Source organism: Strongylocentrotus purpuratus, unplaced genomic scaffold, assembly GCF_000002235.5.
Source record: "Strongylocentrotus purpuratus isolate Spur 01 unplaced genomic scaffold, Spur_5.0 spur5_scaffold_5, whole genome shotgun sequence".
Taxonomy (NCBI): Eukaryota; Metazoa; Echinodermata; class Echinoidea; order Camarodonta; family Strongylocentrotidae; genus Strongylocentrotus; species Strongylocentrotus purpuratus.
Genome location: NW_022145611.1, coordinates 27,259,063 through 27,277,049, shown reverse-complemented (window position 1 = coordinate 27,277,049; position 17,987 = coordinate 27,259,063). Strand labels below are relative to the sequence as shown.

Below are 17,987 nucleotides of genomic sequence, written 5' to 3'. Positions count from 1 at the left end.
GGATTGCATTGTTCATGATAACAATTAAATTTGGGACAGAAAAAAAGACTAAATAACATATTACCTACCAATTTGGTTGCTAGTAGTATGATGGCTAAGGAAAAACACAACTTATTGTTACAGCTTACAATATGGCTTTAAGGAAGTAGCCCCTTGGTTTTTTTTTAGGCAATGGGGAAAAGTAGCCCCCATAAAAAAATTAATTCCTAGCCCGCGTGTCAGTGATAATATTTTCTTAGGATATGAAAAACGAACAGTTAAACAAAACACTCCTTTTGACAAGTTTTAGTTACATGTATATGTAAATCATAAAGCCACACGTTTAACACAAAGTGAATAAATCATGGGTATCTGAATGTCTGCAATACTCTACATGACATATGTACGCTACAATTGTATCTATATTTGCCTTTGCTTGGAATTTAATTAGGTAAAACCGCGTTTAAAAAAATACAACCTTTAAAAAAAAAAGCCCCCCTGAGCTCCAAAATAGCCACCGCAAAATAATTAAGGGGGGCTATTTTTTTAAGGGAAAATCTGAAAAGAGCCCTCGTAAAAAAAAAAGTAATTTTTTGGTTGGTACTAGCTTGTGTGCTTTTGAATCTTAGTACTTCAAATTTGTAATGCATACACATACAAGCCGTTTTCACATTCAGGAGCTCTGTTTATTAGTCAAACCTGCTTCAGTGACCACAAGCACATTTTTTGTTTCCCTTGAGAATGGTTTTTCATTGAAACATGTACTAAAGGAACCTGTCTACAAAGACCACTTTTTGTGTTTCCCTTGGGCGGTCACTATAGACAGGTTTGACTGTATTTGTATGTACAACTGCCTCTTTTTATTAGTGTTTCAAGTAGGAAATCATATATTTGTCACATAAACTATGCATCTTTATGAAAATTGAAATTAGTACTAAGTACATTTTTTACTAGTTTGTGTGCTAAACTGTGTGCTATTGAATTTCCCTGATAAGATATCAAATATTAGTGTTTTTAAAAACATAGAATTTGAGCATTTAACACGGTGGCCTTATGCTTGAAATGTATTTGTATTCTGCTGATATTGGTACTAATCATTTGTATTTTATACTTCTTACAGTAATGTGTGCTACTATTTTGGAGAAAGGATGATTGTTATCTTCGTTTTTTTAAAGGACAAAACAGCCATCTGGAAATTATTTTATATACATTTTTTATATTGCATTTTTTTACAGAAATTAAAGAACAAGATTACTATCTTTGTATTCATTCCATTTTGATCAATAAATATTTTCTCAGCATATAACTTGTTTACTTGTTTCTAGTGTGCATTGTGTGTGTTTATGCTGGTGTAAAGATGAATTTGAGAGAATGCTGCGGATGTATTTTACAGACTAATTAAAATACATGTATAGCTGTGGTCATTTGTGTGTGTATATGCAAAGAGATACTTTGGTTTATGTAAATTAGTAGTCTCCCAAGGAATAATGATAAATGAATTTATATTGTGCAGTAACAATACAAATATACTTTTTTGTGTTTTTTGGTGTGAATGAAAGTGGAAGTCCACCTGATATCAAAGGTAATACAACGTTTTGGGAAATTTTGAAAATTGACTGGATAGTGATTCTTTACAATTTTGATATATTTGGATGCCCCAGTGGATGTATTATAAGCACTAGAAAATCTAGCCGCTAAAACACTTCTGCTTTTGAGAAAAATCGAAAATCAAAATTTACCGGTGCTACCGGTGCTCTCGGTAAATTTCAAATATTTCAAATCGCGCCTAACAGGAATACCGGTAGCCAATTGGTTGATATTAGTCGAGAAACATTGTTTTATAGCTTTATTAATATTTTGACCTTAAGATGGAGCTATACAACATAAAGAGTTTATTATTTACAATTTCATAACTTTAGACTCGATTTCGACCGTGACAACGATCACTGAATATTGTAGGATCGCACATGCTTCCAATATGTTCATTTGAACAAAATTCATGACCCCATACCAAAACTTTGTATTACCTTTAAGGTGGTTTAAATAGAAATGAGAGAGAAATGGGTCAGTGAAAGTTTGAGCAAAAATCGATCAATAAAACAAAAATTGTTAAAATATTTCACTGGCCTAGACACAATAGACATGAGATCAATTACACCGCACATGACACAAGACCAATTAAATCTATACTTCCTTTTGTTTATTAATACCTGTATGACAAATAGTTATATATAAAATGATTTACACTATTTACAAAATACTCTACAAGATGTTGATTTGTTCAAGACTGATTAGACAAAAAGTCGTTTCATAGAGAGCAAAGATAAAAAGAATCTACACATTGGCTGTTACCCCACAAGGTCATTTTTCTTCACTTGTTTCTCTTTAAATTTGACAATTATTCATAATATAGTTTTTTTTATTGTATGAAGCAAAGGGTGCTTTCCTGGCTGTGTAAATGTCATGACTTTGACACCACAGTGAGAGCAATGCTGTGGATAGGTGTCACTTTGGGGAAAGTCCCTACAGCTTTCCCTCTTGCATACCAGCTCAACTAGTAGCAGTCGACTCTCACTAGCAAGCGTACATCATGTATTACTATTACAACAACTATAAATAAATACATGAAAAATCAATTGATGCCAAAATGAGAAATTAATAGAAATCTACATTACCATATCAAATTTAGTGTCCTGATAATGTAGCATGTTTTACAACTTTCTATTATAGAGTAACATTTTGCTCGATACAACAATTTTTCCATTTAAAAAAAAAAAAGGAAAATTTGAAACACTACTCTATTTCACAAAATTGAGGGTTTCATTTGTTCTTTTATCAGCATTCCTTAGTTTTAAAAATAGGATACAGGGATGCAGTATTCAACACTTTAAAATGATTGGTTTCCTGATTCTCTCTTTACGAACAATAATACACACCACACATGTCCTTCCATAAGGGCCATCTGGTCAGTGCCAGAATTACAAATCATTGTTCAAGTAAAGAATGACTCATTTTAAGCGAGAAGTTATGCAAACTAAATTCAATTTTAGAATTACCCTGAATTTATTAAAATCAAAGAATCAACATTTACCAGTACCCAAAATCCTGTGTTCAGGTAAAATCTCATATTCTAATTTGTTACACATAATTTAGGAGGTATGTGGGCACTTTGATGAGTATTATTTTCCAGTTATCATGTCTGTTCTTTTATTTTCTGAGCTAGATAAGTATACCAGATTCCTTGGCCCATTGTGTCAAATGTGAAAATCTGCTACTTTTGTTTAAATTTCCACATTGCTACAGTCGACATCACATCTGAGAATTCTACCATCGTCTATCACAGCAGCCCCCTCAGGCAGGCATTTCATCAATTTTGCTGCAAAATACAAGAAATTCAGAATTATCATGACAATAGATATTGGATACTTCTAATCTTATATAGTTTATTGAAATTCTTCACTATAAGTTCAGCAAACCAAATTGTTTCTAACTTCTACCATGAAAAAGAAAAAATGTTCTTGACATCAAATAAAAGGCATCAAATCAACATTTTATTTATGTGGGGCAGAGCAGGGCACGTCTCAAAATAATTGATAGGCCCTTTACATACAAATATAATCTGTTTAATTGGACGAGATAATATGTCAGACATATGTAATGGATCTAATGAATCTAGTAAGGAACAATGGGATAGGATTGTCTACAACATGCTACACAATACACATCAACCTAACCTGCAATTGTAATACATTACTGGACTGTTATACAAAATGACTGGAGTTCTTGTTTTGTAACCGAACCTTATTTTCATTAAATAGGTGATATCGTATATCTGAAATAAGATTACAAACAGCATTGTTGGGATAAATAATCTAACAGTCTAATTCAAAGTGTTCTGTGCTTAACTGTATTAGCCCTATATTGCTTCCAATATCGAAGTCATTGACACCATAATTTCTCTTTTCCTAAGAGATTATCATTCACAGACAATTAAACATGATAACCCAACAACCTTAAAATAACCATGAAATGAAAGCCATCGGCTGTTTTGTTATCCTAAAGAAATAAGAAAACAAAAGGCCATCCATTTTAAACCAATGGAGTCAGAATCTAAACATTCAACACGTTTTATCGTCATGTCACATCTGTCTTGTAAATTCAAACATACTTCACATGCACGCATGAAAGTAATAAGTGTGAAAAATACTAATTGTAGGCAGTGTGAATGCCTCTATTCACCTACATGCATAATCAATGATAAAATTACACTTTCTCTGAAGCTTTGTTCACATGGGACCGAAGCAAGGAGTACTCAACGTTTTAAAGTATAAGCCGTGCAAGCAGTCATTTTAACTACGATATAAAGTCTCAAAGTTAATTGCATCCACACAACACATAACTTAGAGTGTGAAACGCCCCCCCCCCCCCCATGGCTTGTAGTTATCCCAATAACTTTAAGATCACTTGTGGTTTATAGTTTTGTAACCACCACTGTGTCTGTACTGTCCCTAACCTCAAGATAGCTATGAAATTTAAAACCATGACCTATGTTTAAAATCAATAGACAATCCTGTGAACCTAACTCTAGTGTTTGTCTGTACTACCCACAAACTCTCCCACTGAAAACTATTACAAATGAGTGTAATCCATACCTGTCTTCTATTTCCTTGGAGTGTGGGTAGTACACTTTGAAACAGTATCCACTCTTTGAAAATGATCCCTGTGGCAAACAAAGGAGAGAAAATTAGGAGAGACAGAAGGGCAAAAGAGAAGGGGAGGGTGGGAGGGAGAGAGAGAGAGAGTAGAGGATATACAGAAAGAAAGGGAGAAAGATAAAGAGACATATTAACTTTAAAAATTGATAGACATAAGAAGTTAGAACAATAACAGTTACTGACACTGTTTAGGGCCCAATCAAAAATGTAAAAATAAGAAAATGCAAATGTATTGATGAAGTCTTTTCCAACCGAATTTCAATATAATATTCAGATATGCATGGAGACAAATTTGACATATACTTTGGAAGCTTACTACTGATAATCTGACTGATTTGTATGCTTGCCCTGTAGCAATACCATAATACCCAGGTAGGGAAGTAACATTGCACTTATGGATGGGTGAAATGGTCTTATCTTTAAGCATTTCAATTAAAATTTTGGTATTAAGGCTATTACAGACTCTAATGTCCAGTTGTGAAATTGAATAAATATATATGCATATATCTCCTTCTTTTCTATTTGTTATATTAAAGCGATTGTGCTGATACTTACAGTGTTTGTGCATGTTGTACCAACATTGGTGATAGTGAAAGGGTCATACTTGTCCCCCAGGACGATGACATCAGGTAGGGGGTATATCCGTAGAGCGTTGTCATAGGCCCAGTACACGGGGCAGACATGGAGGGGTAGGGGGCACAAATGTCCCTGTGACACAATGGTCTTCACAAACTGAGAGAAAAGACAGAAAGAGGAGTATATTAGCAATCATCCACTAGAGATGTTGTAAAAAATGTACATACTGGAAGGAAATGTTATCTGTATCAAAAACCAAATAATAATAATAATAATTATCCTTGCTTATATAGTGCCTAACACTTCCTATGCAGAAGTCTCTAAGCGCTCTACAATAATGCAGCATAATTACCCTGGCTTTAGCAGTGCAGCTGTTACGCGCGCTGCGTTTCAAGGAATGAAGGTTAGGTATGTGAACTTTATCACAAGCAGAAGAGAAAGAAAAAGATACATTCAAGCCTGTTGTAAGAAGATAAATCTATACTTTACAGGATTTTTAAAGTAAAAAGGTCATATTCAGCCTATGTTTTTGGTACCTTTTTATGAGAGACAACAATCTGAAATCACATATTAATGTTTCTAAATTAACTGGCCTATTTGTATCACCTTGCTTGTACAGGTAACTAAAAATTATAAGACCAAATGAAAAGCTGAGAAAGATACACTAAGACTCACATGATCAGGAATTTCATTGTTGTTGTCAGGGAAACGGATGCAGTTTCTGCACATCTTCATGACAATGTCTTCTTTGAAGACGATGATCTCTTGTGTACAATACTGTAATCTGAGAACAAACAGGATAAAGAACAGTGCACTAAGCTACATTTTCATATATGGGTGTATAAAATGACTATCATCAATGCACATTTTTCTAACATAATGAAAGATTCTACTTTTTTATATTTATCTATTTTTTTAATTTTTTAAAAATTTATTTATCAATTTATTTATATTAAAAAAAAAAATTATTATTATATTTATTATCATTATTATAATGATTATATATATATATATATATATATATATATATATATATATATATATATACATATATATATATCCTTTTTTTTTATTGGGGAGGGGGGGGGGGTATACGATAATAGAAAAAATGAATTAACAAAAACAAACATACCTGCAAGGATTCGTTGTAAAAACTGCAGTAGGAACTTTACTAGTGATCACTTCTGTTAGGCACTCTGGAATTGGAGGTCTGTAAAGCCAAATAAATATCACAATATTACCTCAAAAAAGTGGCACTGGAGATGCTTCAGAGTTAATTGAAAATTCATACTGCTTCAAACATCTGAAAATGAACAAGGGGAACACTCAGATTGCACATATATTGGTGTGAATGTGAAGTCTTGAAACCATTAACCATATATTTGGGGTCCTTGTGGCAAGAACAGGTACCAGTTCCTTCAGGGATTTGGAACATCAGACAACTTAATCCATCATCTTTTACATTTAGTGTGCAGAGAAATCTTGCGAATTTTGGAATTAGTCCTGATTTGTGAAAAATGCTGATAGAAAATTGTGTGTAGTAGCTAGAACCTGTCAATGTGGATTTTTTTTTCTGGAAAAGGTTTGAGAGTTACCTTGGTAGGACGTTTCCTGGACCTGGATCCTCTGGGCCTGGAACAAAGATGAATCGACTCTGCTCTACCAGGGTACTGAACTCACAGATCATGTTAGCAAGGGTCTGCAGTGATTCTGTAAAGATGACAAAACAGAAAAGAAGTACTTCAATATGTCTTTATGGGTAATGTGTCAGGAAATACATATGCACCTAACAACTAATTTATTCATACCCCTTTTAAATTTGGTGTTTTTTTTCTGTTTTTTTTTGTAACTCAAGAATGAAATGTGGGCTGGTTGAATTAGGGGCTTTTAATACTTTAATACTTTAATACTGTAAGCTTTGATATGTCACACTCTCAAAAACATAAATCAGGACAAATCAACTTTTCACATACTTGAAAAATCACAAAAACTTGGTTAAGATATGAATAATTTAGTCGTTAACTGTATAGTTAACAAGTGTCTTGCGAATAAAGGATTCCCTTTATGTAAACTACTTGGACTGAAATGCTTATGGAAGAATGTTATACTGATGCTATTAAACAAACCATTAATGAGCCCTCTCTTTCCTTTATTCCATGAGAAATAGACATGTTAAATGCTAAAAAATGACAAGTTGTCTCCCCCCCCCCCCCCCCCCCCCCCCCCCCCCTCTTTTCCCAATTTCTTGGACTAGGTTGAACTTTGGACATTATGCCATCATATTTGATAAAAATACCCATGTTGTAATTTGTTTTATTTTTTCAACATTGGGGAGAGTTGACAGCATGAAGACCCAAATTAGACATAGGTACTGAGAACAATGCAGTAATTAGAGCTGAATATGTCAATTGGACAAGTGGTGCAAATCAATACCTTTGAGGATCTTGTTATGACTGGGGCCATAGGGTGTCGAGGTGAAGTTGCCACAGAAGACAAAGCACATCGGAGGCATTTCTGAGTAACCAGTCAGAAGGATCCGAAGCTTGTCCTGAACGTCCACCTTATCAAGCCAGACATCGGAGAGGAATACCATCATGGCATCCTCCTTCTCCTGCTCACTGAGCTTGAGTTTGGTGGAAGACTTGGCACAGGTTGCGGAGGGTCCTCCGAAGAAATTCAGATTTCCAAAGTACGACCTGCAAGCAAGAAACATACATCATATACAGACTGTAGATGATCGAGAGAGCTCTAAAGCAAGGACCAGTTATTTGCCAGGGTAGCCATTCCAGTAATGAAAATAATGTAGTACATAAACGACTTGAACAATTTGATTTTTAACAAATGGACTTTTATCTAATTTCATAGGATATGTAAGGATATGTAGCGGTTTGCTGTGATTTGTATGTATGAACATAAACTCACACTGGCCAACAAAGAATTGTTATCAATCAAAATAAGTTTTAAAAAACATTCCCACAATCAGCCAATCAAGATCAAGAATTCAACTACTATATAATCAACAAGTGAATTGGGACTTTCAACTCTTGAGTGTAAGTAGTAAATGATGGTATGTCTCAGAGTGCAACAGTGCTGTGATGCTCAACTAAGCATGAGGACAGGGAAAATTTGTCTCCTTTTGGCATAAAATTTTAAGAAAATAATGTAATGATTCTTACTCAAAAAATGTTGGCCTTGTGACTAGAAGCTCAAAATACCATGACTATTTGACTACAAGTTAAAATTTGACATTTGATTACCTTGTGGTATCTGCTGGTTCGGCTGGGGGGAAGCCGAAGCCGTTTACATGGAATACTTCATCCTCATACCAGCCTTCCGCTAGCACAAAACAGTTCTCTGTAAACAGACCTGTATGGAACTGGTGAATATCGGCTGTCAAGGAATATACCTACTGTAACATATTTATTGGACAATATGAGTAATATGAAACAAGTACAAGTCTAGTCATACATGTAACATCATCATTATAGAGATTATCAAATACATTACACTTAAATATTTGTGAACATTTATAATCCATACATATTTCAAAAGGATATTGCTTTGGCCAGATCAAGTTGGACAGCACCAGTAGGATCCTCCAAATGGAATTTTCCCTAGAAAAAAAAGAGTAAATGTGGCATGTTGAAATATAGTCGATAACTGTCTGACATTGAAATCTAAATACTATGAGAAAACTCAATTGTATTCAGCATATGGATCAGGAAAGGAACATCTGTTAGTACATAATTGCAAGGGAATAATGAAATTCAATTGTACTTTAGGATTATCTTCATCTTTTGAACTGCTTGGGAATTTTATCATTTTGTGAACTACCAGGGATCAATCACAAATTACAGAATTAAAATCTTCAAAGTGTTATAACTCCTAATTTAATTTTGTAATGAACACAATTTGCAATGGTGGATAATTTGTTGAAGTTGAACACAAGCAGTACAAAGAGTTTACAGATTGATATTAAAGCAATGTATACACAATAATCTGGATGCAGTTATTCATGAATGTACTTACTTCTTTGAGCTGTGTGAGCATACCCAAAACAATCAGTTCTCCCAGCTTGGCTGTACTCCCCAAGAGAAATTCAACTGGTTTTAACTAAAGATAAAAGAAAGAAGATAATACCAGTACGCGACTAAACATAGAGACTGTACATGTAACTAAAGCAATAGAATAACTGTACTTTAAGTACAAAAAATTACTTCTGTCCAATCAAAAATTAGTTTGGAATAAACTACACATACCGGTATCTAATCAATTCGTCTTTCTACAAAAATAACTAATAAAATCATCACAAAAAGCACCTGACAATCCCACTGATATAGAACAAGTCATTCAGATTATCTGGAAAGGGAAATTTGGTGACTTGATTATTCATTCTTGTTTTTATTTTGTTTTGTTTGCTTGATAGCATTCCTGTTTCTCGATAAATTAAAAAAAAAGAAAAAAAGATTGTTCTTACCTGAAACTTCTTGCCCTGTGTTTCAGTGGAAGCACCCTGGACCGGAGGTGAAAAGAGACTATGCCTAGATGTCCTCTGAAGCAAGATGTTATACCTCTCTCGAAAGAGATCCGCCTTGTACTTTGCTGAGGCATGAAGATTAGGGGCATCATTGCTCCTAAAACAATCATCAAGGTGATATGCAATGAATGAAATCTTCTATTCAGGTTATCATTATTTGAGTTAGTGATGAAATGAAATAGCATAGAAGAACCTAATCACAGGTATCTTTGAGTCCCACTTCCACACAAGTCATTGCCAAGGTAGGCACACATTCTTGTTTGAACAAAACAGGCTATCACAATGTTTCTGCAGCCTCTGCCTTTCTAACACAAGTTATATTCCTAACTTCAAACCTGGACCAAACACTATACCTAACCATAAATCTAACCTACAAAAAAACTCAACTGCAACCTAAATCCTTAACACAATATCCTACATAAAAAAGAAAACTAGGGGAACTGTTGTTGCTGGAGCAAGTATTGGATCAGTGAATTATTCAGTAATTCAGTCAATAGAACAGGGCCTCCCATTAAATATAAGATTTCCATTGTCTAACCTACTATCTACGATTATCATAAGTGTGTTTGCTCGTCAGAAGCTGAGATAAATTAATCTGAGAGGTAAATAACTACCAAAAAAATACTCCTTTATCTCTTAAATATGACACATTCATTTAAATAAGGTATATTAGAATACAGTAGACTGTGTACATGTATACTTACATCAGGAACTTCTTTCTTTCTGCATTGTAAGTATATCTTGGTACTGTGAAAGAGTCAATGACGTTAAACATCTTCTCGTTCTCTTCCTTTCCACCATCGCTGCATTCATTGATGGCAGCCTCTATGATAGCCTTGTCCAGTAAAGCAGAAGATACTGGTCAAAGATGAAAATGAAAATAAACAAAAGAAATTATTAAATCCAAATTTAAAAGATAAGCAGGTATAATTGTATATTTTTCCTTTTTGTCCAGATTTCCTGCTTCTTCCTTTTGCATCACTATACTAGTATCTGTGTCATTCCTTTTCAATTAATATCCTTTTTTTTTCTTCATTTTTTGTCATGTTCTTTTGCTCATGTCCATTTTCATATTTCATTCCTATAACTTATTCTCAGTCATGAATATTTGCACCTCAAAGGTACCTTTAGATCAAATTTGAATATTATCCCACTTTTGTTCCTGATGCATCCATTCAATTCTTTCAATCATTACATCCAAATCTCATCTAAATTTACTAAAGAAATAAAAACAAAATACAACTCCTGTGTTACTAGACTTTAATATTGATCTTTAATTATTTTTTTTCCCCATTTTACCGTCATTTTCAGGGGGGAGGGGGTTGGAAACATATTGTGAGTAAAACTATAAAAATATTTTTAAAAAGTTTTAAAAAAATAATATAATATATAAATATTATCTGTAGAGAAATGTTGCCAAGAATTACCCCTCTAATTGACCTAAAAAAAAGAGATCATTTGTAAACTGGGGAGACTTTCATCTGCTATCCAGCGTAATACTTACAAGGCTGTTTCTGGACTGCTTCAATAATTTTCTCAATCCACTGATTTCTCTCAATTTCTGTGACTGGTGTGAGAGCTGCTACAAGGTATTTTAGTGCATTGCTGGAAAGAGATTAAGAAAACGTATACTGAAATGAACTGATGCTTGACGAACCTTTGCAAAGTGAAATTATTCAATGTTATTAAAAATAAAATGTGTTTTTTTTTAAAATATAATTTGCCATTGGCACTGCAGTTGTAAGAGAAAAGTGATGCATTATGAAAGCTAGCTTGCAAAAGAATATTTTTTCTTCAATGTTACAGGTAAGTGATAGACACACAATAAAATCACATAAGAATTAGACTCTCCAGCCTAGATCATTTGCAAATACTAGTGGCATTATCAAAAATTCAACATCTATCTCGACTAGATCTAGACTATATTCAATAATTAATTCGGACTGTATCAGGCACATATTCGCATAAAGATTTATATAGATCTAGATCAATCATCATGAATTAGACTTCATGCACAAAGCAGAGCAAAATTATAAGAATTCTCTTCATCATTTACACTATTCTTCATGTTGAGCTCGACACTGAAAAGTCACGATCATGCAACTTTCATAGTTAATACAAATAGAACCAACCTTCTGAGTGCGAGACCATTCATCTTGAATGCTGCAGAAATACCCGTCTTCACTTTGTCAGCCATGTCCAAGCCAAACAAGCAGCCAAACGAGTACAAATCCTATAAGAAATGAAGCTGTATGTAGATGTTTCACAGTCGGAAACCTGCAAACATGTAAATTAGATATACTAGGCCTATAGTCCTCTATTTACAACTTTAATTTATACAAGAACATTGCATTGCGATCTGAATGAATGAATGAATGAAGATTTTTCGCAATTTCCCGCGGTTTAGCCTTACTTCAAATCAAATTTATTAATTTCCCCTAATTTATTTTGAGTGCAATTTCATTCAAAGATTCATTTTCAAATTAAAACTGAATCGAAATAAATAAAATGGTTGAAATGTATGATAAAATTTTCATAGATCATGAATTAGACTTTTTTAAATTAAATTTAATGATTAAAAACTTATTTCATATTTTGGATTTAATCATCTAAAGTTTTGAACTAGACTAGCTCCATCAGCTCTGCATTGGAATCTCCCCCGCTACACCATTTGATTTGATCGGGACGCTCGAATCTTCACCGCCGGAGCTGGAGGGGCGAGCTATTTGTTGAACGGCCGCACATCGACGGGCTCTCGGAATTAAAAATGAGGAGGAAATGGCATCATCAAAGCAGGGAAGAAAGCATCAAGCAAAGGAAGCAATTGGGGCATTTTGCCACATTCTTAATTCAAATGTCTTCATCACCAGGATAACTCCTGAACAGTTTCGACAAGCAAAGTTTGATCAACCTGAAGCTGTAAGCGTTTTTCTAGTTTTAGTTTTAATAGAGTCTAGAGTCTATCATATGTCTAGCCAAATGGAAACTGGTAAAATCAAACGCAACGATAAGGAAAACTTAGTAGCAAAGCTAAGACAGAGAGTCAGAGAGTGAGAAATTTAAAGATGGAGAGAGAAAATTGCGAAGAATGTCTTTGTCACTGAACATCAGTTGATCAGTGTTGGTAATTGTTTTTGATTAACTCCAACTTAGCAGTACAAAAATGGGCGAAAATGGTCTGAATTTGGGGGGAAATCTGTATTTCATTGGCAGTCATGATGATTTATATTTATTCATTTATTTTTATTTTTTAATATTTTTGTTGATTTTGTTTGTTTGGTTTGACAGTTTTGACTATTTTGATTAATGAAAAATACCTGGGGCCTGGGGGAAAGAACATAAATAAATAAAGATTAATGCATGGCTCTGTGATTTGTTTTGTTTTTGTTTTAATTACTTTAATTTTGATTTCTTTTATCTGGTGAATAATTGATATTCTGAAAATCAGTCTAAACTTAAACTTACAAAAAAACACATGCATCGTTTAGTTATTATTGATTGCACTGACTTCTATTATGAATAATTGCGTGGTAAAATATTTTGCATCTCTTTTTTTCCCCCTTAGATCTCATCGATGTGGACATTACTCAAGGAACTGTTGCAGCTCAACTTCACATCTTCAACCATTAGCAAATCTGCCAAGAACTTGGCAGCTAGTCATCTTGAAAAAGCTGATGTTCAGTCACTGCTTTACCAAATGGGCTACAGATGTCTTGGTTTTCATGACGATGGTGATGTTGGAAGCAGAGACATCCTCGTGGCGATAGGATGGCTCCTAGCAAAATTGGACTTTGTCAATGAACAAGCGAAAGTCAAGCTAGAAGATGCCTCTCCGCCAATATCTACCTTTCACCTTGGGGCGGTTCAGAAGGCATTGAATTCAGGGATCACCAAGGCATCAAGTCAAGTGAGGATGAGAAGTTTGGACCATAATTTCCACACTTAAAAAGATATTTCAACTAAAGTTTATTATGGTTTATCACTGGCAAGATAAATATCAACATTTCTCATTCTTTTGTTTTGTTTTGTTGTTGTTGAAATAAGTCTTTATTCAGATAAAGTCACGGGTAACATCGTAGTACATAAATATTCATAACAAAGCACTAATCACATGTTTAAATGATATCAAATCAAATTATACTTGATAGCAGATTGTAAATCGGTAATTGTCTTTTTCCACTTATATTCAAATCTGTTGTCTCAGTTTTATTTTCCTCTACTTCTATTTTGTATTTCAACATAAATAAAAAATATTTGCTTATTATTCTCATTACTACATTTTTTTAAAACTGATTTCCAACACTTGCTTTCAACATTTCTCATGATTATACCCAATTTCTTCAAAATGTAATTTCTATCATATATTTTTGAAGGAAATTTAGAATACATATACTTTTTATTGATGATAAAGATATATTCAATCAGATGTATCATTGATTTCAACGTACAATTTCAAAGAGTCATAGAAATAATCATGTACATATAGTTTTGTAGTTAGTAGACTTGTAACTAATTAATGAAATGATATATTTGGGAAGTTGTAAATTGGAATATTAAATGATTTTAAATGATTCATCCTCATATCCTCACAATATAGTATTTACAATTAGAAAAAGTTAAGTTATTCAATGGTTAGGATTGATTCATCCTCTTTTTTTTTAAACATGTAACATCGCATTGTTAGCAGTGGCAAAAAGATTCTTGTTCCTCAAACCCTTTACTTAATTAAATTATTGGGAATATTATAATTGGAAAATATCTTTGCATGGTTTGAATTTTCATTCATTTGCACTTTATACACAAAATTACACATTCACCTTGTTTTCAGTGGCTGAAAGACTCAGGTCCGTCAACCCCTGTAGGACAGGCCAAGTACCTGGTGTGGCTGATGGGACGACTCAGGCTAGCTCTGAAGGCGCTGTACTGTGAACAGCAAGGTCTTTGTGCAGCGATTCATCACGTTCATGAAGCTACCCAGGGAGTGAGCATGCCTCATCCTAGTCGTGTGAACCATCTGACAGCATGGGAGACCTTTATCCTCAGGCATCCAAAACAATTACAACATGTAAGATTTTTTCCTTTCTTTCCAAACAGAGTATAAATTGGTGTTCTATCTTTGAGCATCAAGCTAGCTGGCACTCTACAATTATGCAGGATGGAATGTGTATCAAATACTGATGTTCAAAAGACTTTATAAAAGGCCTACCGGTATATCAAAACTTTCCACCTTCGATTTGTTTTATCTCCAAAGGCTCATGCTCCCCCCCCCCCCTTCCTCCCTCACAACTCCAGTTAGCAGTGTTGTAAGTCAAGCCAAATTTAAACTTAAATTTGAGCTACATAAGAAAGTAACTTGATGGTCAGGCTCTACACTTTCAACCATGTTGATTTAAGATATAGGTTGAGGTTCATGCGAAAATCGAAAGGAGTTTGAAAGAGCTGTGTATTGTTTATGCAATTTGGAATTTAGCCAATGCATTTTGTGGTCGCCATCTTGCCTTTGCTAATATGCATTGTGCCCTGAGACACTCGATGAAAAGTGATGACGATGGTATAGCCAAACTGGAATGTTCCCCTTACTTAAATAGCATAAGTGTATGCACTGCCAGCACCGGTATTGTATGTACTGGTATTTAGTTTTCATTGACTTGTGGTAGTAATGAATTTCATCGTTTCCATGTCCTCTAGTACCTAATGCACCTGGAGAAGCAGTCATCCTTTCTACAAACATGTGTTGTCTGGAAAGAAGCTGAACCCATATTTTGGCAGTGGATGGTAAGTGTAATCGTAGTCCAATTTGAATCCCTCTTTTCTACTTGTTCATGAATCCCTTTAATCCCCTGGCATAACATAATTTGACCTATTGACAAAGTGTTTAAAGTTGGAACAGCATTATTGTGCCTCCCCTACCCCTTCCCCCCCCCCCCCCCCATTCCTCAACATAATTACATGAATGAACTGGTTTAAAATGGTTTCGTTTTCAAAAAGACCTTCATCACCCCTGTAGAATCACCCAAATTACCTCCTAGTTAATAGTTCACAGTTAAGAACATAAGAAAATATCTTACCTATACAATATTATGAAAATGAGAAGGTATTTCAACTTAATTCAATTTTGAAAACTGAATAGGTGTAAATTTCAAATTACATTTGCTTATTTCAGTTATGAATTTGTGCATCAATGAACTGAGTTGTGTTTGTGATTTCACCAACCGCAGATGAGTGTTCACGAAGCCAAGATGTCCTCGGCTGCAGTGAACCCCATTCCTCCAATCTCATCCAACAATCATCATGCGCATCATGTGGTAGCAACAAAGGAGAGGTCTAGAAGGATACAGCGGCTTCATGATCTTGAGATTGAACTGAACAGGCAGCGTCAAGTTCTGGAGGATGAGCTTGAATCGAGAGGGGCTAATGACCTCGTCAGTCAGGTAAACAATTTGTGTACTGATTCTTGGACAACTGCCCCTAGAGTATCACCCCTGGACAACTACCTCCTGGAACAATGAGTATCCCCCTCCCCCCTCCAAAAAAATAACAAATTAATAAAATACCCTCTATTAAATTAGAGGGGACTTCAGATAACTGTCTAAATTAAGAGGGTACTTTGGGGTAGGATAGGGAAAGGGGTATTTGGCTAGGGGGTTAGCCCTCTCTAGTCGTCTGATATGGTCATTCTTACTAATTATACTAACATGATGAGCAAGATGTGTTCTGGTAAACATATGGAGCTTTCACGCAGTCTAAAGATTAATGAGTCCAACTGCCATTTTCTTTGTATTTACAAAGACATCTTACACTGACATGCCCAGTGACCCTTGAGAACTGTGAATATAGTTTTTATCATGAAATATGTGCATTTTATATAATATTGCATTAAATTGTAAATTTCTAAAGATTATCTTGATCATGTTAGAGAAATTGGTATGTCAGACTAAATGGACAAATTATGATATCTGGTTCATTTAAAAGCAAACAACATTCCTGTAAAAAGAAGTGATGGAATGACACATGATACAGTACATGGTTCTATAATATTGTTTTTGCATCTGAGATATTTGCCTTTATATCTTTGAAAAAGCAGTATAGTATCCGGAAAGAGGAAATCCTTTGAATTGTTGATTTAAGGGATACTTATCATCACCCCATGCTATCTATTTCCTGGTTTTGACGTGTCACTTTCTAGAACTTTTGTTGACACACAATTGTAGATACTCCAAATAGCTATAATTTTATCAAATTTCTTACATTTTTTAAAGCAATACTCTTAACAAAAATCAACAATTAGGATAGTTTATAGTAAATCAAGACAAATGTCATAATCAATGATTAGTTTTACATTGACACAAATCCTGTGATCATATCACTTTTCTCATGCAGTTATCTGATCATCCCGACATACACAAAAGAAAGGCAGACATCGACAATGCAGTCAGAGCCAAGCTCACCAACAGTTTTGAAGAACACCGCAAGGTGCATACTAGGAGCTATCCTCTACCAACAGTGCAGTTTTCCTTCAAGCCTGAACAAGCTAAGAACAGGCGCTTGAAACCCGAAGCTCTTCCTCCAAATACACTCAACATAAAGGATGAGATTACTAGAATGTTGGATGGTGTGAGAAGACTGCAAGAGGAGCTGGACAGTGTGAAACTCAAACAGCAGCAAAGGTTGGATGGCTTTGCAGAAGGGCTGATGAACGTTGTATGTATCCCACCTATGTTGGAAAAGACCAGCTATTCATCATCAGGAACGTGAGAACAGATCGATTTAGGACTGGGTCTTCACAAGATAGAAATGGAATGCTTTAAAAGCAGAACTGAATGTGAAGATGACTGTTATACAGTGAAATCTGCTTTAGCAACCACCTACATAGAAAGACTACCTGTCTATAAAGGCCACGCTTTCTGTTTCCCTTGAATAGTGTTTGTCATTAGAACATGAACTAAAGGAACCTGTACATAAAGACCACCTGCCTGAAGAGACCTCTTTTCATGTCTCGCAAGAGTGGTCTTCCAAGACAGGTATCACTGTATTATAAAATCAGAAACTTTTGTGACATGAGAGAGGCCACTGCAGACTGGTTGTTTCTTTAAAGGTAAAGACCAGTTTTGGAAATGCCCCTTTTCTCCAAAATGAAATGGAAGCTCTTATTCCCAATCATATGAAAGAACATGTTTTGA

The 17,987-nt window shown here is 34.6% G+C and overlaps 2 protein-coding genes across 2 annotated transcripts; one reads left to right on the top strand and one right to left on the bottom strand.

The window, feature by feature from the left end:
* Nucleotides 1-2,488: 2,488 nt before the first annotated feature.
* On the bottom strand, nt 2,489-12,196 carry LOC592195 (DNA polymerase epsilon subunit 2). The gene is made up of 14 exons (XM_791732.4): nt 11,940-12,196; nt 11,312-11,412; nt 10,512-10,665; nt 9,748-9,904; nt 9,300-9,383; nt 8,828-8,884; nt 8,528-8,649; nt 7,704-7,966; nt 6,866-6,980; nt 6,403-6,480; nt 5,946-6,054; nt 5,250-5,426; nt 4,632-4,699; nt 2,489-3,355 (listed from the first exon to the last, which is right to left on the bottom strand). Exons 1-14 carry the CDS (start codon nt 12,002-12,004, stop codon nt 3,331-3,333), a joined length of 1,575 nt encoding a protein of 524 aa, XP_796825.3. The 5' UTR covers nt 12,005-12,196; the 3' UTR covers nt 2,489-3,330.
* A 279-nt stretch (nt 12,197-12,475) lies between these two features.
* Nucleotides 12,476-17,979, top strand: LOC100891425 (tubulin epsilon and delta complex protein 1). The gene is made up of 6 exons (XM_003726431.3): nt 12,476-12,726; nt 13,373-13,714; nt 14,636-14,872; nt 15,496-15,582; nt 16,026-16,238; nt 17,188-17,979. Exons 1-6 carry the CDS (start codon nt 12,586-12,588, stop codon nt 17,560-17,562), a joined length of 1,395 nt encoding a protein of 464 aa, XP_003726479.2. The 5' UTR covers nt 12,476-12,585; the 3' UTR covers nt 17,563-17,979.
* The last annotated feature ends 8 nt before the right edge of the window (nt 17,980-17,987 follow it).

Coding starts and splice junctions, on each gene's coding strand:
- LOC592195 (XM_791732.4), bottom strand. CDS start 12,004: ATGGCTGACAAAGTGAAGACGGGTATTTCTGCAGCATTCAAGATGAAT. Junction 7,967..8,527: donor GAACCAGCAGATACCACAAG/GTAATCAAATGT, acceptor TCTTGCTTGCAG/GTCGTACTTTGGAAATCTGA. Junction 4,700..5,249: donor GTACAACATGCACAAACACT/GTAAGTATCAGC, acceptor TGTTTGCCACAG/GGATCATTTTCAAAGAGTGG.
- LOC100891425 (XM_003726431.3), top strand. CDS start 12,586: ATGGCATCATCAAAGCAGGGAAGAAAGCATCAAGCAAAGGAAGCAATT. Junction 15,583..16,025: donor CCATATTTTGGCAGTGGATG/GTAAGTGTAATC, acceptor CACCAACCGCAG/ATGAGTGTTCACGAAGCCAA. Junction 16,239..17,187: donor CTAATGACCTCGTCAGTCAG/GTAAACAATTTG, acceptor TTTCTCATGCAG/TTATCTGATCATCCCGACAT.